The sequence below is a fragment of the Megascapheus bottae genome, chromosome 6 (assembly GCF_031878675.1).
Source record: "Megascapheus bottae isolate mThoBot1 chromosome 6, mThoBot2.hap1, whole genome shotgun sequence".
NCBI classification, from domain to species: domain Eukaryota; kingdom Metazoa; phylum Chordata; class Mammalia; order Rodentia; family Geomyidae; genus Megascapheus; species Megascapheus bottae.
In genome coordinates, this window is record NC_143514.1 from 25314925 (window position 1) to 25336646 (window position 21722).

Sequence of the window (21722 nt, forward strand, 5' to 3'; positions counted from 1 at the left end):
TGTGTGCCAGTCCTGGCTTGGGCTCAGGGCTTGAGCAATGTCCTTGGACTTTCTCAAGGCTAGAGCTCTACCACTTGAGCCTCAGCACCACTTGCGGCTTTTTTCTATGTATGTGGTACCAAGGAATCGAACCCAGGTCTTCATGCATGCTAGGCAAGCACTTTAACCACTAGGCCAAACTCCTGGCCCCTACACATTCTATTCTTAACCAAATGGTTCTCTCAGTAATCGCTTTTCTAAAATCAAGTTCTGTGATTCAAGATAAAGACAAATTTTCAGTTCTTCACATTTTCAGTTCAGAAGTACTGTAATTTCTAATCATTGATAAATAAAATACAAGCACTTTTGAGTACAGCAAAGGCAAAGACCAATTTCCTGGGCTAAACTGAGCGCCAATCAGTTTCAAAGAATCTAAGTATAATTGAACAATTATGTAAAGCAATTGTAAAATTTGGCGTGCTCGTATTGTACATGCAAGATCAATCTCAAGTTGACAATGATTTTGATTTCTGGTTTGGTCTAGGCAGTATCAAAACAAATCCTCCACTAAGAAATTTTTTCATTGATTAAACTGTAAACAACAGCTGTACTTTTAGGTGTGTACAGTGCATGCTAGCAAGCAGGCTGGAACGAATCCCATCTTGCTTACCCTAGCCAAGGGTTTCCAGGCGAGATCAAGATGCAAAAAAGTAGATGGCACATCAAAAGGAATTTCTATACTTTCTTCTTTCTTTTTCTCTGTTGGCTGGGTAGCCGTTGTGGCAGGCTTCATTGGTCTAATATCCCAGAAACATATTGTGCTTAAAGAAAGTTAAGATTGTTTTCATGAGTATGAGTAAGAGTTCTAACCTCAGCACTACCATTTACATTACTACACAGAGCTATATTCCAATGTCTCTGGAGTTAAGATTTGTATAAAATGGCATGTTTTTTTTTTGCAGTTTGTATTTTAGAGAAGTGAAACATTTGATATGATCATCTTATGAATTTGGAGAGTGACAGAATCATTTTAAAATGTATGGGATTTATGCTAACATAACTTACACGCTACAAAACCTACTCATTTAAAGCACATAGTTTAATGCTGGCCTATGGCTGTGCTAATCATCAGGGCTTCTCCTACAATGTCTGCTGCTCCTGCTTCTATCAGCCTATATGGCTTAAGATGTTAATATTTTTTATTAGGGTCAAAGATGTTTCGTTTTGTTTTAATTCAAGAGTTTTTTATTGTACAAAGTAAGGTGTTCCATAAGACATTTTCTGTTCTTTGATTACATTCAGCTCACATGTCCCTCTGTCGTTTTCTTCTCCCTTCCTGCTCTGCAGGTCCCCTTCTTCTTCACAATTAAGCCTCTCCTACTTTCATGTCTTTTTATTTAAAAATAAATCTAGATTCTGTATATGAGTGAAAGCACACAACATGTGTCTTTCTGAATATGGCTTATTTCCCTAACATAACGATCCAGTTCCATCCATTATGCAATTGATAAAGTTTCATTTTTCTTTGTGACTGAATAATAGTTGTGGTAGTAGAGATACCACACCTCCTTTACCCATTCACTTATTGATGGACTCCTCAGCTGACTCCTTGGCTATTGTGAATAGTTCAAAACTGTTTTTTAATTAGCATTTTCTATAATAATTTGGAGGGTTAAAGAAATAATACTAGTGTCTCTATTTCCTACATCATTACTAATTCATAGTTCCGTGAGACTCTAGTTTCAAATAAATGAAAACTCTTCATCATGTTATAAAATTATTTACATAATCCTTTTTTATAATGATGTGAAAATTTTCATGTGTTAAAACTGAATGTAAACAACATAAACAGCAAATTTATAATGTCTAGCATATGAAACAGAATAACTATGGCTAAAAGTTATAAATGTGGGCTGGGAGTTTGGCCTAGTGGTAGAGTGCTTGCCTAGTATGCACGAAGACCCAGGTTTGATTCCTCGGTACCACATACATAGAAAAAAAAAAGCCAGAAGTGGCACTGAGGCTCAAGTGGTAGAGCTCTAGCCTTGAGAAAGTCCAAGAACAGTGCTCAGGCCCTGCGTTCAAGCCCAGGACTGGCAAAAAATAAAAATTTTTTTAAAAAAGTTATATAATGTGTGATTGTTGTTCTTAATGTACTACGTTATTTCTCATCTCTTTTGTTGTCTCTTGGCTATTCTCATATTGTTACAGTATCTTACCTTATTATCTGATACATTGTATATTCATTCATTTGTTTATTTCAAATAAGAAAGGGAAGGGAGGAGAACAAGAGGAGGGGAAGGGGTGGGGGGAGGGAAATGAGGACAAAGACATGAGAAGGGGTATCAATGTGCGTGAAGTAATGTTCCTTTTATCAGGCAAATATAACTGTAACCCCTCTATTAATTACAATAGAACAGAGAAGAGGAGAAAAGGAGGAGAATGTAGCAAGAATCTAATGTAAATTAATGTATAAGATTGAAATGCAGTGATTTTTACCTTAAAAAATTATCAGTGTATAACATACCAAAAAAAATGAAGATTTTTTTTTGTGTGTGTGTGAGTGCCAGTGGCTTATGCCTGAAATCCTAGCTACCTGGGAAGTTGAGATCTGAGGGTTGCAGTTCAAAGCCAGCCGAGATAGGAAAGCCTGTGAGACTTTTACCTTCAAGTAACCACCAAAAATATGGAAGTGGAGCAGTGTCTTCAGTTGTAGAGCCCTAGCCTTGAACACAAAAGCTAAGGGACAGTAGCCAGGCCCTGAGTTCAAGCCCTAGGACCAGCACAAAATAAATAAACAAGTAAGTTTAAAAAATACCAGCCACCATCTATAAATTTTTGTCTTGTTATGTTATATCTATTTCATATAATCAAGATTATTTTAGGAGCCTCTAATAAAAAGGAACACCTTGTATTAAAGCATTTTAGGAAATGTTTGAATATCACATACCAATCTGCTGAGCATGTGACAAGCTGACAACATGTTCCACTTCGATTCTCAAAGACATGACCCATTCTGTTAACCTATTAGAAAAAATGCAAGGAAGGTAAATTCCACATGCCTTAAAAAAAAAAAAAAGCAATGGTTTTTTTCCCTCACAACTACTTTTTTTTTTTTGCCAGTCCTGGGGCTTGAACTCAGGGTTTGAGCACTGTCCTTGGACATTTTTTGCTCAAGGCTAGTGCTCTGCCACTTGTGTCACAATGCCAATTCCAGCCTTTTCTGTGTATGTGGTACCAAGGAATTGAACCCAGGTCTTTGTGCATGCTAGGCAAGCACTCTACCACTAGGCCACACTCCCGGCCCACAACTACTTCTTTAATACATTTTCTTCTACAGTTTTACATTTAAGTAGAAGAGCAAAATTTCATCTCCAAAGTTTCAAGAAATTCAGGTTTAAAACCAAAACCATATAGTCTTGTCCAGTCTTGTCATGCTTTTAGATAATTTTTTATTAAAATGTGTATAAACCTTTATCCTGAGTTTTTAAAATTCATATAGTTTGAATACTATGTACATGCTCATGAATAGTTTAAAAATTTAAAGATGTTATGTCATAACGTCATTCTCCATTATTATTAAAAAGTTTCAAGTTCTTTTAGGCTTTTGCCATTAATAGATGAGCCAAACATAGGAGTTTTTATGAGGTTGTTAGCAGATAAAGCTTAATAGAGAAATAGAAGGGTAAATGTTAAACGAAACACCAATGGTGTTTCTGAAATGGCTGGCCCACCTCTGCAGATGCATAGATAACCTGCAGGTGGGTCTGTGGTGCCTCACGGCCACAGAAGATCCCCAGAACCAGATACCAATTAACTTGGTGTCAAATGAGGCAAAGGGTTTTAGGGTAACAGGTGTTAGTCACCAGGCACCTGGCCCCATTATGATTTCTAACATATTGTTGCTCCACATTCATTTTTAATAACTTAATAGTATCATACTATCAATAGTATCAATACTATCATAACTCTCTTAACTAATTTCTCCAACTGTTCTTTGATGCTTTCATCTCCTAAACCCTTTGTGTTCTGGAGAGAAAACTCTTGGAGAGCCTACTGCAGCCCAGTTCATTGTCAGGGGAAGACCTTGTGAACTTAGAATCAAGTGCAGAACAGTCTAGGTTGTCAGAGAGGTGTCTTACTTTGTAGCTTCTTGGCGTGCTCAGTTTAAAACTACCTGCATCTGACCATGCATCATCACTCTTAGGGATGCCTGCTCCTAAGTGGATAAGACCACTTATCCACTTAAGTGGATAAGCTACAAATGTAAGGGAATAAAATAACTATATGTTTTAGGGCCAGAAGTTTGGCCTAGTGGTAGAGTGCTTGCCTAGCATGCACGAAGACCCGGGTTCGATTCCTCGGTACCACATACATAGCAAAAAGCCGGAAGTGGTGCTGAGGCTCAAGTGGTAGAGTGCTAGCCTTGAGAAAGTCCAAGGACAGGGCTCAGGCCCTGAGCCCAAGCCCAGGACTGGCAAAAAAAAAAAAACTATATGTTTTGTCTACATATTCAACATTTACTTTCTCCACTGTTGTATTACACCAGTGTTAAAAAACCATCTACAGCTTTCGTTATTGTAAACTTCACTAGGTGAATAATTAGCCTCATTCTTTTCTTCTAGTGGGGGGTTTGAGGGAGAGTCTTATATAGCCCATGCTGGCCTTGAACATGCAATCTTCCAAGTACAGACATGTGACTGGGATTATAGGCATGTATCACCCTGTCCAAAGGAAATGTTCTTCGTTCATTACATTCTCACTGATCCCTTGAGGCCAATTTGAACCCAGGGTCTCCACTTGTACTAGGCAAATGCTCTAATACTGCACCCCCAGCCCTGGCTTCATTCTTATCTCCAAGTCTGATACTGATCTGCCAGCATTTTTAAATCCTTAGTTTTGGGTTATTTCACAATTTATATGTAAATTACTTACTGACTGGAAGCCCTTTCATTGGATGAGATCTGAGATCTTACAATATAGTAGGAGAAAAGTATAAAGCATGAAGCACATTAAAACTCACCTCAAATGTGTCAGGCAGCCAGTGTATATCTGTAATTACCTTCCTGTGTCCATGTTCAATGGAAGAGACTGCGCAGTGTCGGATATACATTGTTTCTTTATTACTTTCAGGTTCAAGGAGAAATATAGGCTGAAGGAATGATAAAATATGGTTACATTTCAGAAATCTGACAAGTGCACTCATCATACTATATTCCTAATTAAAATGAATCATTTGGGGGGTGTACCAGTTCAAGGAAAAATGTTAGTGTTTCTATATTGTGTATATTTAGGTAGTAGGACTATCCATTTTGTTTTTAATTGAGTCTAAGATTTTTTTTTTGCCAATCTTGGGCTTGAGCTCAGGGCCTGAGCACTGTCCTTGGACTTTCTCAAGGCTAGAGCTCTACCACTTGAGCCTCAGCACCACTTCTGGCTTTTTTCTATGTATGTGGTACCGAGGAATTGAACCTGGGTCTTTGTGCATGCTAGGCCAGCACTCCACCACTAGGCCAAACTCCCCGCCCTGAGTCTAAGATTTTATCTCTGCCGTTCACAATGTATAGATGACATGCGGTAACTTCAATCAGCATCATTATTATTAAAAATCCAAGCTCTTTCAGGCTTTTCTGTTAATAGATGAGCCAAATATAGGAGTGTTGATGAAATGGTTAGCAGATAAAGTTGTTAGCAGCTGAAGAATCAATGGACTGATGGAAAGGGTGATATTGATCACAATGCGTTGTAAACGGACATGCTGAACTTTAAAGAAAATAATAATAATTGATAAATGTAAAGTAAAGAATCTATGGGACATCCCATCATTGCAGTAATGTCCATGGGTGGCTAGCAGTTCATGTCCTGCCATTCTTTGGGAGGCAACCTGTCATCATAAAAGCTGAGAAACTAGGGCTAGAAAGATTGTTCCATAGAATGAGAAAACAGAGAGTTTGGAGCTGAGAAACTTCTCTAGTACTCTCACAGTACTTGCATGCTCACTAAGTCATGGTCACATTTTAATCAGAAAGGATATTAACTCCAGTATTTTCTACATGATGGCATGTCCAGATTCACAAACAATGATGCAGGCCTGGACACAAGGTCTTTTTGTCCTTCAAGAACATGGCTATAGAAAAGCCACTTAGCCCCTTCATTTAACCTAGCAATAAGAACAAAACTTGTTGTGCTTTGGATAAAGAGTTCACATAAAGATGATTTTGACCTAAAAGAAATGCAAATCAAAACAACTTTAAGATTCCACCTCACTCCAGTTAGAATGGCCATGATCAAGAAATCTAATAATAACATGCTGGAGGGGATGTGGCCAGGAGGGATCACTACTACACTGTTGGTGGGAGTGCAAACTCTTTCAACCACTATGGAAAGCAGTATGGCAGTTCCTCAAGACTAAACATAGAGCTCCCCTATGACCCAGTAATTCCATTACTTGGCATTTACCCAATCATCCAGAAACAAGGACATACTAAATCCACTAGCACAACAATGTTCACTGCAGCACTATTTACCATAGCAAAGATATGGAACCAACCCAGATGCCCCTCAGTTGATGAGTGGATCAACAAGATGTGGTATTTACACACAATGGAATTCTATGCTGCTGTCAGAAAGAACATCACCCCATTTGTAAGGAAATGGAAAGACTTAGAAAAATCATATTAAGTGAAGTAAGCCAGACTCAAAGGAACATAGGCTCAATGGTTTCCCTCATTTGTCATAATCAGTAGAAACCTTGGGCTCTACTAGCAGAGATTTACAATAGAACAAAGCCTGGACACATAAGGCCATATAGGATGATGCTAAATGAAAGGCCCTCCAGGATATAGAAACAAAAGGCATATAATGAGTGATTGTTGTCCATAATGTACTATGTTATCTCTCATCTCTTTTGCCATCTCTTGTTATCTCATATTGTTACAGTATTTCACCTTGTTATCTGATATATTGTATATATGTGTTTTTGGTTATTTGAAATCGGATAGGGAAAGGGGGCAAACAAGATGAGGGGTGGGGGTGGGGGGAGGGAAATGGGGACCAAGACATGAGAAAGGGTATCAATGTATGTGAAGTAATGCACCCTCTATCTGGTGCATTAGTTACAATAAAAAATATATGGAAAAAATATTAAAAGATAAAAAAAGATGATTTTGATCATGTCCACAAGCAGATGGGAAGGCCTCAGAAGTAATGTTGATTTTTCTTTCTTTTCTTTCTGTACTGAGTCTATTTTATTTGTTGTTTCTGTTTTTTCTTTTGTGTTGGTATTGGGGCTTATACTCAGGGCCTCTTAGCTTTTATTTCTTTTGCCAGTACTATGGCTTAAACTCAGGGCCTGAGCACTGTCCTTGGCCTTTCTCAAGGCTAGAACTATACCACTTGAGCCACAGCACCACTTCTGACCTTTTTCTATGTATGTGGTACCAAGGAATTGAACCCGGGTCTTCGTGCATGTTAGGCAAGCACTCTACCACTAGACCAAACTCCCAGCCCCCTTCTTAGCGGTTTTTACTCAAGGCTGGCCCTCTACTACTTGGGCCACAGCTCTACTATGGACATTTTTGCTGGTTAATTGGAGATAAGAGTTTCATGGACTTTTCTTCCCCAAGCTGTTTTTGAACTGTGATCCTTAGAACTCAGACTCTTGAGCAGATAGGATTACAGGCCTGATCCACCAGCTTAAACTGAATCTGTTAAACTTGACAACTCTGAATAGAAAAAAAAATAACTTGCAAGTGTAAAATTCCAGGAGGCCAACCTTGAGTGTGATTTTTTTACTTCTGCTTCCTCCTGCTTTAATATTTTCTATGCGATCTGCATGTGCTGTGATATCCCACATAATGATCTAGAACAAAAACAAGTTTTATTGCTACACTTTTCAGGACATGGTTAATCAAGTCTTGAGTAAATTTTTAGGAGATTATTAGTAGCTTAATAAATCAACTATTTAAAGGATAAACAAGCCTAGCTTATATTTCAAGTAACTCAGCAACTTATAAAGCAAACACACACACACACACACACACACACACACACACACACACACACGCACACACACACACACAAAACTATCCACACAGCCTGGAGTATGGCCTAGTATTAGAGTGTTCACACAAAGCCCTGAGTTTGATTCCTCAGTACCATATACACAGAAAAACCTGGAAGTGGCACTGTGGCTCAAAATAAGGGAGTGTTGATAAGGACTGAATGTAATGGCCAACCTATATTTTTGTTTAGCATTTAAAGGGAATAATAAGTGGAGAGGTAGAGGCTGATGGCTCACACTTGAAATCCTAGCTGCACAGGAGGGTGAGATCTGATGATAGCGGTTCAAAGCCAGTCCAAGCAGGGAAATCCACAAGACTCTTATTTCCAATTAACCACTAGAAAAATGGAAGTGGTGCTGTGGCTCAAAGTGGTAGAGCACTAGCTTTGAGCAAAAAAGCTCCATGAGTGAGCAGAAAAATAAAAAAAGTGTTGGGGCCGGGAGTTTGGCCTAGTGGTCGAGTGCTTGCCTAGCACGCACGAAGATCCGGGTTCAATTCCTTGATAACACATACACAGCACCAGAAGTGGTGCTGTAGCGTTCAAGTGGTAGAGCTCTAGCCTTGAGGAAGCCCAAGTGCTTAGGCCCTGAGTTCAATCCCCGGAACTAGAAAAAACTAACAAACAAATAAAAAAAGTGAGGATCAAGTAGAATATGAAGCTCTGAAGATTCGTTTTCAACAACTTAAACTCTTTCAATTTGGCTGGAAGCATAGCCTAGTGGTAGAATGCTTGCCTTGCATGCACAAAGCCCTGGGTTAGATTCCTCGGTATCACATACACAGAAAAACCTGAAAGTGGCACTGTGGCTCAAGTGGCAGAGATCTAGCCTTTAGCAAAAAGTGTCCAAGGACAGTGCCCAGGCTCTGAGTTCAAGCCCTGACTGGCAAAAAAAGGGAAGTGTTTTAATTTACCAAAAACTTAATATGAAATATAAAGTTCATTAGAGATGATCGTATTTTCATTATATGATCTTTGAAAATAATGTAAAATAAAGTATCATTTCTGTTATTTGTAACAAAAGCACTTAGCACTTTCAGAGATTGGAGGAGAGGCTGGCTCATCATCATGACCGTCAGGTAAAATCGAACAAAATCGCAGGAGAAATGTGTTTTTCTGCTTTCTTACATAAACTCTGAATAAATGGGCATGGGAGATGTGCATGTTTAAATGTTAATCACATAGATGTTTGTCTAGCGCGCGCACACACACAACACACATGCACACACACACACACAGAATCATATGCTCTTTCAATCATAAAACCCACTGGATAGGAACGAATTCAAAATTAAATTATAAAGTGACCTTGTCATTTTTTAAAATTCTGCTTCCTGAGCAAACAGAATGTTGGAGGCTAGGATCTGAATTTCATATAAATTAGATTACGTAAGAATGAAAGACAGCAGACTGCCTGTGGCTCATGCCTGTAACCCTAGCTCCTTAGCAGGCTAGGATCTGAGGAGCATCGTTTGAAGCCAACCCAGCAGGAAATTCTATGAGACTTAGCTCAAAGTAGAGATGTGGTTCAAATGGTGATGTGCCATCTTTGAACAGAAAAAGCTAAGGAACAGAATTCAGGATCTGAATTCAAACCGTCTTTTTTTTTTTAAAGGAAAGACAAAAAAAGGCAGACATTGTGTCATATACACATGAGGTCAGCAATATATGTATGTTTTCCTGAAAATTCCTACTTCATTATTCCCTGACCTCTGACTGCAAGGACATTTCAGAAGGGGTCTCCTCACAAGATAGTAATGCCGGTAGCCTGTCTTCTTCCATGGAAGCTGATACAACAATATGGGATTCCACTGTGATAAGTCCAAGAAATTTGAATCAGTTCTCATCACTGTGTTGCCCTAGAACCTCAGGTGCTGGCTCCATGCCTCACACATCTTTATAACCTTGTTTCTGCAGGGTGATTACCATGAAAATGGCATGTCTTTCCCGTGCTAAAATGAATCCTACTAAAACTAAAACTTCTTATGGAACATTATTTTCATTTTTTTTACTAAAAGGTGAAAAAATAATAAGTACCTGCCCATTTATACAGCCTCCAGCAATGATATTCGGGTCACTTGGACAGAACTTGAAGCAGAAGATGTCATCGGGGCTTTCCAGCATTAACTGTAGACATCGCACACATTCAAGGAAGAGTAAGAAAACACATGAAGATGATGATTTTAAAAAATAGAATGCAGGTATTAAAACTCTAATTATATAACTATCTTTAAGCACCATGCACTTGAGTCCATTCTCAGAGTTTTGCCTCTGAGTGGGAAGGCATTTTTTTTCCCCCCAGTCCTGGGAATGAGCTCAGGGTCTGAGCACTGTCCTTGGACTTTCTCAAAACTAGAGCTCTACCATTTGAGCCTCAGCACCAATTCCAGCTTTTTATTTCTCTGTATGTGGTACTGAGGAATCGAACCTGGGTCTTTGCACATGCAAGGCAAGCACTCTACCACTAGGCCAAACTCCCAACCCAAGAGAAGGCACTTTTGAAAGTAAGTGTGCTTACTATGGAGTCCAACTTTCCTGTCACCTACCTCAGAGAGTATGTTATTATTGGGTATGTTATAATTGTGTGTGTGTGTGTGTGTTGGTACTGAAGCTTGAACTAAGGGCCTAGGTCCTGTGCTTTTTAGCTCAAGGATGGCATTTTACCACTTGGGACACAGCTCCACTTAGGGCTTTATGGTGGTTAATTGGAAATAAAGTCTTTTGGACTTTCCTTCCTGAGCTGGCTTTGAGCCACAATCCTTGCATCTCAGCTTCCTAAATTGCTAGGATTACAGGCATGAGTCACAGGTGCTCAAGTACTTTTTTGTTTTTATAAAAGGTTTGCAACCAGTGATTCGGCAAATTGCAGAAGATTGGCTTTGTGAAGTGATTTCTTTTTGTTGCCTGCTATATACCTAGCCTGGCTTATGACACTCAAAAATAAAGTTCTTTGAGTGAGAAAAGATGGAGTTAGTGCTAATGATAAGGTTCCACAAGAATAAATTTGAGTTTTGTACAAGATGAGTGATATTCTAAAATCCAGAAATCCTAACTTTATAAGTGTTTAAAATATTATGGGATTATCAAGCATTTTGCAGTCTGAGTGGCTCACATCTGTAATCCTGGCTACTCAGAAAGCTAAAATCTATGAATCGCGGTTTGAAACCAGCCTAGGCAGAAACTCTGTAAGACTTATTTCCCATTAACCACCTCAAATCCAGAAATGGAGCTGTGATTCAAGTAGCAGAGAGCCAGCCTGGAGTGAGAAAGCTCAGAGACGGCATCCAGGCCTTGCATTCAAGCCCCACGGCTGGCACAAAAACAGACATCTGAGAAAAGTAATACTTGGAAATTTTAGGCCATAAAGTAACTCTAATTAATTACCTGAGGATGTATCGGATCAGAGAAACTCCAGAAAAGGATCAATGATGGTTGCAATAATAATTTACCAGAGAAATGAACTCGATCCTCATAGGAGAGTCGCACAGCCACTGACACAGCTATTAGCCCTGAATGAGGCATAAACAGAACAGAAATTTAACTCACTAAGAAATGAACATGAAAGAGAACTGTGCAGCATTTATTGTGCTCTTTGTTATTTTTGTTTTGTTTTGTTTTGCAGTAGGCAGTAATGGGGTTTGAACTCTGAACCATGACCTTACTAGACAGGCTTTCTACTACTTGAATCACACACATAGCCCTTTTTGCTTTAGTTTTCAAGTAAGGTTTCACATTTATGCCTGGACTGTGATCCTTCTATATACACTTTCCTGTAGTTTGGATGATAGGCATATATTATTATGCCCAGCTTTTTTTTTTTTTTACAGTGGGGTGTCTTGAACCTTTTGCCTTGAACTATAATCTTCCTAATCTATATTTCCTAAAGAGTTAGAATTACAAACATGAGCCACTGGGCCTGGCTATAGCTCCCCTTCCTCCTCCCCCTTCTCCTCTTCCTCCTTCTCCTCCTCCCTCCTTCTCTTCCCTCTTCTTCCTCCTCCCCCTCCTCCCCCTCCTTTTTTTTTTTTTGCCAGTCCTGCACTTGAGCTCAGGGGCTGAGCACTGTCCTTGGAGTTTCTCAAGGCTAGAACTCTACCACTTGAGCCTCAGCACCACTCCCAGCTTTTTCTATATATGTGGTACCAAGGAATCGAACCCGGGTCTTCCTGCATGCTAGGCAAGCACTTTAACCACTAGGCCAAGTTCCTGGTCCTCCCCCTCCTTTTTTTATTAAAGATTTTTTTATTGTGATTAATAGAAGGGTTACGTTATATTCACCAGATAAAAGGTGCATAACTTCACAAACATTGATACTCTTTCTCATGACATGGTCCCCATTTCCCTCCCACCCTTCCCCCATTTATCTTGATTTCCCCCCTTCCCTATCCAATTACAAATAACCAATTAAGCACATATAAAATATATCAGATAACAAGGTGAAATACTGTAACAATATGAGATAACCAAGGGATGGCAAAAGAGATGAGAGATAACATAGTACATTATGGACAACAATCACTCATTATATGGCTTTTGTTTCTATATCCTGGAGGTCCTTTCATTTAGCATCATCCTATATGGCCTTAAGTATCTAGGTTTTGTTCTATTGTAAATCTCTGCTAGGAGAGCCCAAGGTTTCTACTGATTATGACAAATGAGGGAAACCATTGAGCCTATGTTCCTTTGAGTCTGGCTTACTTCACTTAATAGAATTTTTTCTAAGTCTTTCCATTTCCTTACAAATGGGGCAGTGTCGTTCTTTCTGACAACAACATAGAATTCCATTGTGTACAAATAGCACATCTTCTTGATCCACTCATCAACTGAGGGGCATCTGGGTTGGTTCCATATCTTTGCTATGGTAAATAGTGCTGCAGTGAACACTGGTGTGCTAGTGGATTTAGTATGTCCTTGTTTCTGGATGGTTGGGTAAATGCCCAGTAGTGGAATTGCTGGGTCATAGGGGAGCTCTATGTTTAGTCTTGAGGAACTGCCATACTGCTTTCCATAGTGGTTGAATGAGTTTGCACTCCCACCAACAGTGTAGTAATGATCCCTCCTGGCCACATCCCTTCCAGCATCTGTTGTTATTTTCTTGATCCTGGCCATTCTAGCTGGAGTAAGGTGGAATCTCAGAGTTGTTTTGATTTGCATTTCTTTTATGACCAGAGATGCTGAGCATTTCTTCATGTGTCTATAGGCCATTTTTATTTCTTCTTCAGAGAAGACTCTCTTTAAGTCTTTGGCCCATCTTTTAATGGGATGGTTGTTACTTTGGAGATTAGTTTTGGAGTGATTCAATTTTTTGAGCTGTTGATATATTTTAGATATGAGGCCTTTGTCTGTTATATGGTTAGTGAAGATCTTCTCCCATTCTGTAGGCTTCCTAATTAATTTGCTAGCTATGTCCTTTGCCTTACAGAAGCTCTGCAGTTTAATGCAGTCCTACTTATCCAGCCTTTCTCTGATTTGCTGTGATTCTTGGTCCTTATTAAGAAAGTTTCAACCTGTGCCAAGGAGGCCTAGTGTATCTCCTATTCCTTCTTGTAAAGTTTTCAGTATGTAGGCTTTTACCTCGAGGTCTTTGATCCATTTGGAGTTAATTCTAGTGCAGGGTGACAAAGAAGGATCCAACTTTAGTTTTCTGCAGGTGCTCCTCCTTCTCCTCCTCCTTTTCCTCCTCCTCCTCCTCCTCCCCCCCTCCTTCTTTTGTCAGTGTTGGGGCTTGAACTCTGGGCCTAGACACTGTCCCTGATGTCTTCAGCTCGAGGCTAGCACTCTACCACTTGAGCCACAGTGCCTCTTCCAAGTTCTTGTTCCTCTATGTAGTATATTTAACATGGTAACCAGTAGCCACATGTTACTTAGGACTTTAAACGTGACTAGTCTGAATTGAGATGAGCTGTGAGTAAAAAATAAACAATAGACTTTGAAGGTTTTAGTAACAACAAAATCCTCCTCCTCCTTTTCCTCCTCCTCCTCCTCCTCCTCCTCCTCCTCCTCCTCCTTCTCCTCCTCCTCCTCCTCTTCCTTCTTCTTCTTCATGAGGAAAGGCCCAGAGGGGAGAAAAATAGAGGGTAGGGACCTCTGTCTTCCTCCTTACACTTCCACACATTCCTGCACTTAGATACTTGGCTCTTTGAAAGAAGATTGGTTACCATCTTGTCCAGTAATCAAACAGGAAGAGTGCCAGGGGGCATGAATTCAGCACGGAGAGTCCAACAGCCCCCAGTTGAATCCCGATTTCTGCATTTGTTGAGCTAGCTGGGTGACCTGATAGAAGAGGTTTGCAGAGTAGAGGGAATACACAGGATTTCTGGGAGGACACATGACCAGGAAAGGGGTGGGAAGTGCTTGTGTCAAAGATATCAGGCATGCAGCAAATGGACATTGTTTTATTGAAATGGATCTAGTTATTTTGCAAGGAAGAGCAAACCATTTTGATGCCAGCACAGAAAGGCATGCTGGCATTCTCTTCTCACCGTAGATGGTTGGATGCCAGCAGACACAGGTAATTGCTTTCTCCGTGGAACTGTGGAGGTCGGTGAAGGACTGGTACTCTTTCAGGTGGGTATCAGACTTGTCCCCAAAGGAGCCTTCTTCTTCTGCCAGGAGCTTCCAGTCATCGGTAAATGTGTTCAGGAGTTCATTTTGCTGCAAGGCTATTTCAACACTGTTTCATTTAAAAAAGGACAGAATTAGTTGGATTTTAGTATTCAATGATATGGTGATTTTTATAGCTGTTCTTTATGTATATAAACAAAATAATACTATTTTAATAATTTAATAACTATGTTAAATAACAACACACACAATAATGATAGTTCTCCATTATATCTGGAAATCATGATGAGTCCTATGTGAAATAAAGGATTTAGGAGAAAACAAGTTGTGGCAGTGTTCTACTCTGCTGGGATAGGGCAGCTTCGGAATCTGTCAGTTCCTGTGTCTCCAGAATGCCAATCGAGCTGTCTCTCTGACTCCCCAGGGAGCACTGACCACAGAAACTGTGTGGGCTACAGTGCTTTGCTGAATCTCACACTGAGCCTACTCAAGTGTCACCGTGAAGAGCCTTGGTGTAGATTATTTGTGTATGTTCCGTAGTTCGCATGGTGTTTCGTTTATAATTAATATTCTTTAGTAATTTTCTTTTCCTATATATTTGCTTTCTCCTTTAGCACTCTCCATTTTTTTTTATAGTGCTCCTTTTGCTTTTGTGTGCGCTGATTAATTCTGGAATGAGCTCTCCTTCACTTGACATTGGCTTTCACTTGGCCTTTGGATGTGGAATGAAGACCCTATTCCTCTGGGGAGAATTGTACTTCTTCAAGCTAAAATGATTATTTATAAACTTGACTACCAGAGTTTTCATTTGGTAAAGAAATAGAAACCAAGCTATTGAGCAAAACGAGTAGACTTGCCCACTGTTGCTGCTCTGAACTCTGACACTGACTCTATGAGACCATGGTAAGCTCTAACTCTGGTTAGAATGCCAAGATTCTGCCCAGGGCCATTGTACCAGCATAAAGCTTTTTTTCCCCCCAGACCTAGGGCTTGAACTCAGGACTTTCTCAAGGTTATCACTCTACCACTTAAGCCACAGTGCCACTTCTGGCATTTTCTGTGTATGTGATACCAAGGAATTGAGCCCAGGGCTTCATGAGTGCTAGGCAGGCACTCTACCACAAGGCAGCGCTCCTGATCCCATAAGAGATTTTTATTTAAAAAAATTCTCTTTTTCAGAATATGGCAATAACCCAAGAATCATTTATCTAAAAAGTTCCCCTGAATTTGAACCAGGTTCTCTATTCATGAAGATACTTTTGCAAATATTTCCATAATAATAGTTATTACTAGCAGCCACAGGCATCTGCATTATCTGTAAAAGTCAATGAAGCTGGCACCGGGAGTTTGGCCTAGTGGTAGCGTGCTTGCCTAGCATGCACAAAGACCCCGGGGTTCTATTCCTCGGTACCACATACATAGAAAAAAGCAGAAAATGGTGCTGAGGCTCAAGTGGTAGAGCTCTACCCTTGAGAAAATCCAAGGACAGTGCTCAAGCCCTGAGCTTAAGTCCAGGACTGGCAAAAAAAAACCCCAAAACCCCAGCCCCCCCAAAACAATGAAGCTGGGGCCAGGAGTGTGGCCTAGTGGTAGAGTGCTTGCCTAGCATTCACAAAGACCCAGGTTCGATTCCTTGGTTCCACATACATACAAAAAACTGAAAGTGGTGCTGTGGCTCTAGTGGTAGAGCACTAGCCTTGAGAAAGCTCAAGGACAGTGCCTATGCCCTGAGTTCAAGCCCCAGGACTGGCCAAAAAAAGTCAATGACGCTAAGAAATAAAATACAGAATAAATAGAGATTGAACATCCTTAATCCAAAAGTTGTATTGAAACCTGAGATGCTCCAAAATTGGAAACTTTTTGAGTATATAAATGACACTATAAGTCGAAAACTACATGCTATGAAATTATATTTCAGGCATCAAGATATTAAAAATATTATATACATCGTGATGATTATTATATTTTTTTACCTTGTGCATACACTGTGGAGAAAGTCCGCCACAGCCTTTGACTGACCCAGTATTTCTTTTTCTTCTTCTGAGAATTCTCTTGGATAATATTGTGTAGTAGCATTTTTAGGATATGTCCTAATATATGAAAAGAAATTTGAACACCAAAACTTAGATTAGAAAAACAAGATCATAACAGGTTAAATCTGACTGTGGCAATAATATCATGGTTTAAATTATATACCCTAATTTTTTTTATCATGGACAATTGATATTGACTACCACAGTTAACATGGCTTTCTTTCAAACCCAATCACAAAGATCTTATTTCATACAAGTTTGATTTAGACATAATTAAAAAATAAGGGAAAATTATAAGAGAATTTCTATGTATACTTTACTTGGCTCTATCTATTCTTCACATTGGCGATGTACATTTTTGGCTTTTCTGTTTTCATTTTGTTAACTTAGTGTCTTTTCATCAGCAACATCCTTCCCAGGGAATAATCGGAAATGTCTGGAAAGAGTTTGGGTTGTTACAACTGGAATATACCACTAGAGTCCAAAGATGTTAAACAGCCTACAGAGCTCAAGAAAGCCTTCCCACCGCAGAGAATGACTTGGTTTCCATTGTGTTGAGGTGAGGACATCTTGCTTGAAGAATATAAAGCTAGGAACAGCTACATGCAGCAACAGTGGTAGGAGATGATCTGCTCTAGCCACTCTGCCTCTAGCACCGGACTGTGCTGTGACTTTGACCCATAGTATGAGACCTCTGGACTCACAAACCTATCTCACTAAACTGGCTGAGCCCTTGATCCCAGACTGTGGGGCTGTGAAAGGGCAGATGTCCGGATCATTACCAACATGGTGTGTGACAAGAGCCTGCCTGGCATGGATACCTGGTTCACACTAGCTATGTCACTCCAAGCTAATTATTTGACTTCTCTGTGCTTGCTTTCAGTCAATGGAATTCTCAAAGCACCTAGCTCATAGGGCTATTGCAAGGTTACCCAACACATTTGAAGTACTCAATAAAGTATTAGGCATTTAATCCATGTTCGCTAAACAAATGTCAGTAAATTGTCTCTGTAAATGGCAAATACATTCAATAGAAAGTAATCACACAGATTAAAGTGACTTTGGATTCTATTTAATAGAACAACTCTTTTCTTATTTGCCTCGATCGATATCCATGGCAAAAGATAGAATGCTGATAAGAAAGAATATTGGTATTAGAACCAGAAAGACTTGAGTTCAAATCTTTTTTTTTTTTTTGTTTTAATTTTTGGTTGGTTGTAGGGCTTGAACTTTGGGCCTGGGCACTATCCCTGAGTTCTTCAGCTCTAGACTAGTGCTCTACCACTTCCAGTTTTCTGGTGGTTATTTAAAGATACGAGTCTCACTGACTTTCCTGCCCAGGCTGGCTTTGAACCACCATCCTCAGATCTCAGCTTCCTGAGTAGCTAGGATTATAAGTGTGAGACACTGGTGCCTGGCTTAGGTTCAAATCTTAATTTCCCTTTTATCTTCTATGTTCCAGGAAAGAACAAGTAAGAAATACTTGGTACTTATCATTTCATTAAAGTAGCAATAAAATGAAGAATCCTTCTTTTATAAAATCTAATTTATCTCATTGCTTCTCAGCAAAACTGCTCATCAATTGAAATTATGTTGCTGTACAAATTATATTCTAAATGTTGAGCTTTTGTTATTAATGTCTCTTTTTTCTGTTTTTTTTTTTTAATTTGGAAAATGGAGATAATGCCCCCCTCAGGGAACAGATGGAAGAATAAGCAGAATTAGAAAGTTACGTACATTTTTAGAATAACACCGGGTGCAACAGGATCCCTGAAGGTAGCTGCTGTTGCCTGTTGCTGTCGTTACTCTTTGAAGCTCAGCCCTGAGGTTCAGCACACCCATCACAATCACAGATCCTGTCTTCTTCCTCTTGTAGCAGCTACCTTTCCGAACTCCCTCATCTTAGGAAGGGAATTCCAGCATTCTCCCACTTACCTAGGTTTGAATCATTCAAGTTCCTTTTGATTTTGGTTTTTATTTGGTGGGTCAAGATCTGCTCTTACTCCTCATCTGTTTCATCCCTCTCTCCATAGAAACAGCTGCCACTATTTTCATTAGTCAACATTTATTGAGACCCCACCATATCGAAAGTCCTGTGATTGTGTCCCTGTTATCAGAGTTTTAGGGACTCTTCTGAGTTTGTCCACTGGTTCTACCCTGACTAACTCACTCTTGTGATTTGTCTATCTTCTGTTAGAAACACAGATGAAACCTTTGCTTAGAAATCTGAAATTCTTCTGGGTGCCGATGGCGAATGCCTATAATCCTAGCTACTCAGGTGGCTGAAATCTGAGGATCACTATTCAAAGCTAGCCCAGGCACTGAAGTCTGTGAGACTCTATCTCCAGTTAACCACCAGAAAACTGAAAGTGGTTCTGTGGCTCAAGTGGCAGAGCACTAGCCTTGAGCTGAAGAGCTTAGGGACAGCGCCGAGGCCCAGGGTTCAAGCCCCACAACCAACTGGAAAAAAAAATCTGAAATTCCCAAGCTTGTTGACTCTAATCTATACCTACTTCCTTCTTACCTTGCTCATGCCTTTTGGGGTTTATGGATCTTTTATGTCAGTACCTCCAGGACTTGACTAGAAATTTCTTTTTTCTCTTTGCTTCCTCTAGTTCTAATTTGTCAACTTGGCTCACCCATTAGTCTACATCTACGTGCCTTGAATTTGACACTTAACGTCACGTGTCTGCAGTACCTGGTTGTTGGTTTCCATATACATTTACACGGCTCCCTATGTGACTCACCCCCGAGTTCTCTGAGTGTGAGATCCCAAGCTGCGCATGTCTTCTAAAATGAAATTTCTACATATCATTATGCTGCAAAGTCTTCCTAAATGTCACTTTCTTCTGCATTCCTTGCTCTATTTTATTTTCGTCTCCACTTAAATGGTACATGCCAGGAATGACCTCAGGATTTTGAGATATACACGTTTTAAAATAAGGGATAAAATCTTGATGTCACTGGCTTTAAATTCTAGACAAGGAAGGGAGATGAGAGAATGAAGAAAACATACACAGGACATGAAGAATCAACAGAGAAAGAAGATGACTAGTAATGGGAGCTGTTGCTTTCACGTAGGACTGGCAAAGAATGCTTCATTTGAGTAGAACATGGAATGAAGGAGGGGTCAAGCCCTAAGGATACTTTGGGAAAGAGAAGTCTATAAAAGGAAACTATGTGTTAATGTACCAGTCATTCATACGTATGGAGAATCTAAATAACAAGGAAGCTGATGTGGCTGGACTGGAGAAGTGTGAGAAATGAGGGCAGACTCAAATGGGATACAGATCTTTTAGGATGGGAAACCACTAGAGGGCGCTGATGGTACACGATCTAATTATATATATGTATGTATGTATATATATATATATATATATATATATGTAACACACATATACACATATGCAGATACAGATATACACACATACACATATATGTACACACATATACATATACCTACATACATACACATATGTATATATGTGTACATACAGGCCTGGGGCTTGAACTCAGGGCCTAAGCACTGTCCTTGGGCTTTCTCAAGGCTAGTGTTCTACCACTTGAGCCACAGCACCACTTCTGGCTTTTTCTATGTATGTGGTACCAAGGAATTAAATCCAGGGCTTCCTGGATGCTAGGCATTCACTCTACCACCAGGCCATACTCCCAGCCAGTCAATGAATTTTTTTCCCCACTTTTTTGTTTGGTGCGGCAACTGGGGCTTGGGAATTCAGGTCTTGGTGCTCTTGTTCACCTCTTTGGTTCACAGAAAGTGTACTACCACTTGCTCTATGCCTGCTGGTTAACTGGAGATAAAGAGTTCTGCAGATTTGTTGGCTGGACTGGCTTTAAGCTTTGATCTTCGAATAATCCCTTTTTCCTGAGCAGCTAGGATTATAGGTGCATGCCATAAGCACCTGATTCCATGTTTCTTTCTTTTCTGCCTGACCTGGCTTTACACCATGATCCTCAGATCTCAGTGTCTTGAGTAGCTAGGATTATATGTGGGAGCCAGCAGCATCCCACTTCTATTTTTAATGATTATAAACATCACTCAAAAATGTCATAGAGTTTGCTAGAATTTTAGGGTGTCTGCAAAATGCATACGCCATCTGCACTCACCATTTTGTCTGAGTGCTCATGTCCTTGACTTGCGGGATGACTTGTGTGCCCACATCTTGCTCCAGTTGTTTCAGAGTAAAATTTTTATCTGGGTAGGCCGTGCATTCAATGTAGGCATCTTTGACTCTGGAAGCATTCTGGTCACTGAATGTAACTGGTGCACCAAAATGACATCGCTTTCGAGAAATCAGGTATGTAATCTGTAGACACATGTAAACATGGATCATTGGTAAAGGAACCTAATGATGTCCCTGGAAGAAGATGGATATATGGGGGGCAGTGTGGGTGTTATATGCTCAGATCCTTTCCAATCCCGCTGTAACACTGGGTGCCACTTTGTTTTCATGGGGTACACCTGCCACTTGTCTTTGAAAGAGTAGAGGAAGTGACTGGAAGCTTACATCTTGACTGCTGGTGGGCTGATAGGAGGCATATAAATTCCATCTTTTCTGTCTGTTTTTTTTTGGATAACTTTGAGCCATAGTTAGTACTCCACAGTCATTCCAAAACTTCAGGTCGAAGCCTTTTCTCTATAGGGTTTATCCAAGTGTGGCTATAAGCACGTACCACACGCAGGGTGGCTTAACACATAGGATTTTATTCTCTCCCGGTTGTATAGGTAAGATGTCTACAGTCAAGATACTGGAGCCTTGATTTTTGATAGAGCTGGAGACAGAATCTGTTTATCTCCTGGCTTCCAGTGTCAACCAGTAATCCTTGGTGTCCATGGATTGAAGCTACATCGCTAGTCTCTGCCTCCACACGATAGACTCCTCTTGTCTCTGTCTCCTTAAGAGCATCTTCTTGTAAAAGATGCTAGGGTAACTGGTTTAGGAGCCTAACTTGTTCCTCATCACTAATTATATATGCAGTCATATAGATTTCAAGTACTATCACATTCTAAGATACTGGGATTATGACTTCAACATCTTTTTTTTTCTTTTTGGAGGACAGAAAGAA

The 21722-nt window shown here is 39.9% G+C and overlaps 1 protein-coding gene across 1 annotated transcript in view; it reads right to left on the bottom strand.

Moving 5' to 3' along the window:
- Nucleotides 1-21722, bottom strand: part of Dnai3 (dynein axonemal intermediate chain 3) — a 61898-nt gene that overhangs the window by 24595 nt on the left and 15581 nt on the right. The window contains exons 7-15 of the mRNA XM_090334503.1: nucleotides 20763-20962; nucleotides 16578-16694; nucleotides 14523-14713; nucleotides 11425-11549; nucleotides 10078-10167; nucleotides 7754-7840; nucleotides 5003-5131; nucleotides 2930-3003; nucleotides 650-800 (exon numbers count right to left, since the gene is read on the bottom strand). Of these exons, the coding sequence (XP_090190629.1) occupies nucleotides 650-800; nucleotides 2930-3003; nucleotides 5003-5131; nucleotides 7754-7840; nucleotides 10078-10167; nucleotides 11425-11549; nucleotides 14523-14713; nucleotides 16578-16694; nucleotides 20763-20962 (1164 nt within the window). The remainder of the gene's footprint in view (nucleotides 1-649; nucleotides 801-2929; nucleotides 3004-5002; nucleotides 5132-7753; nucleotides 7841-10077; nucleotides 10168-11424; nucleotides 11550-14522; nucleotides 14714-16577; nucleotides 16695-20762; nucleotides 20963-21722) is intronic.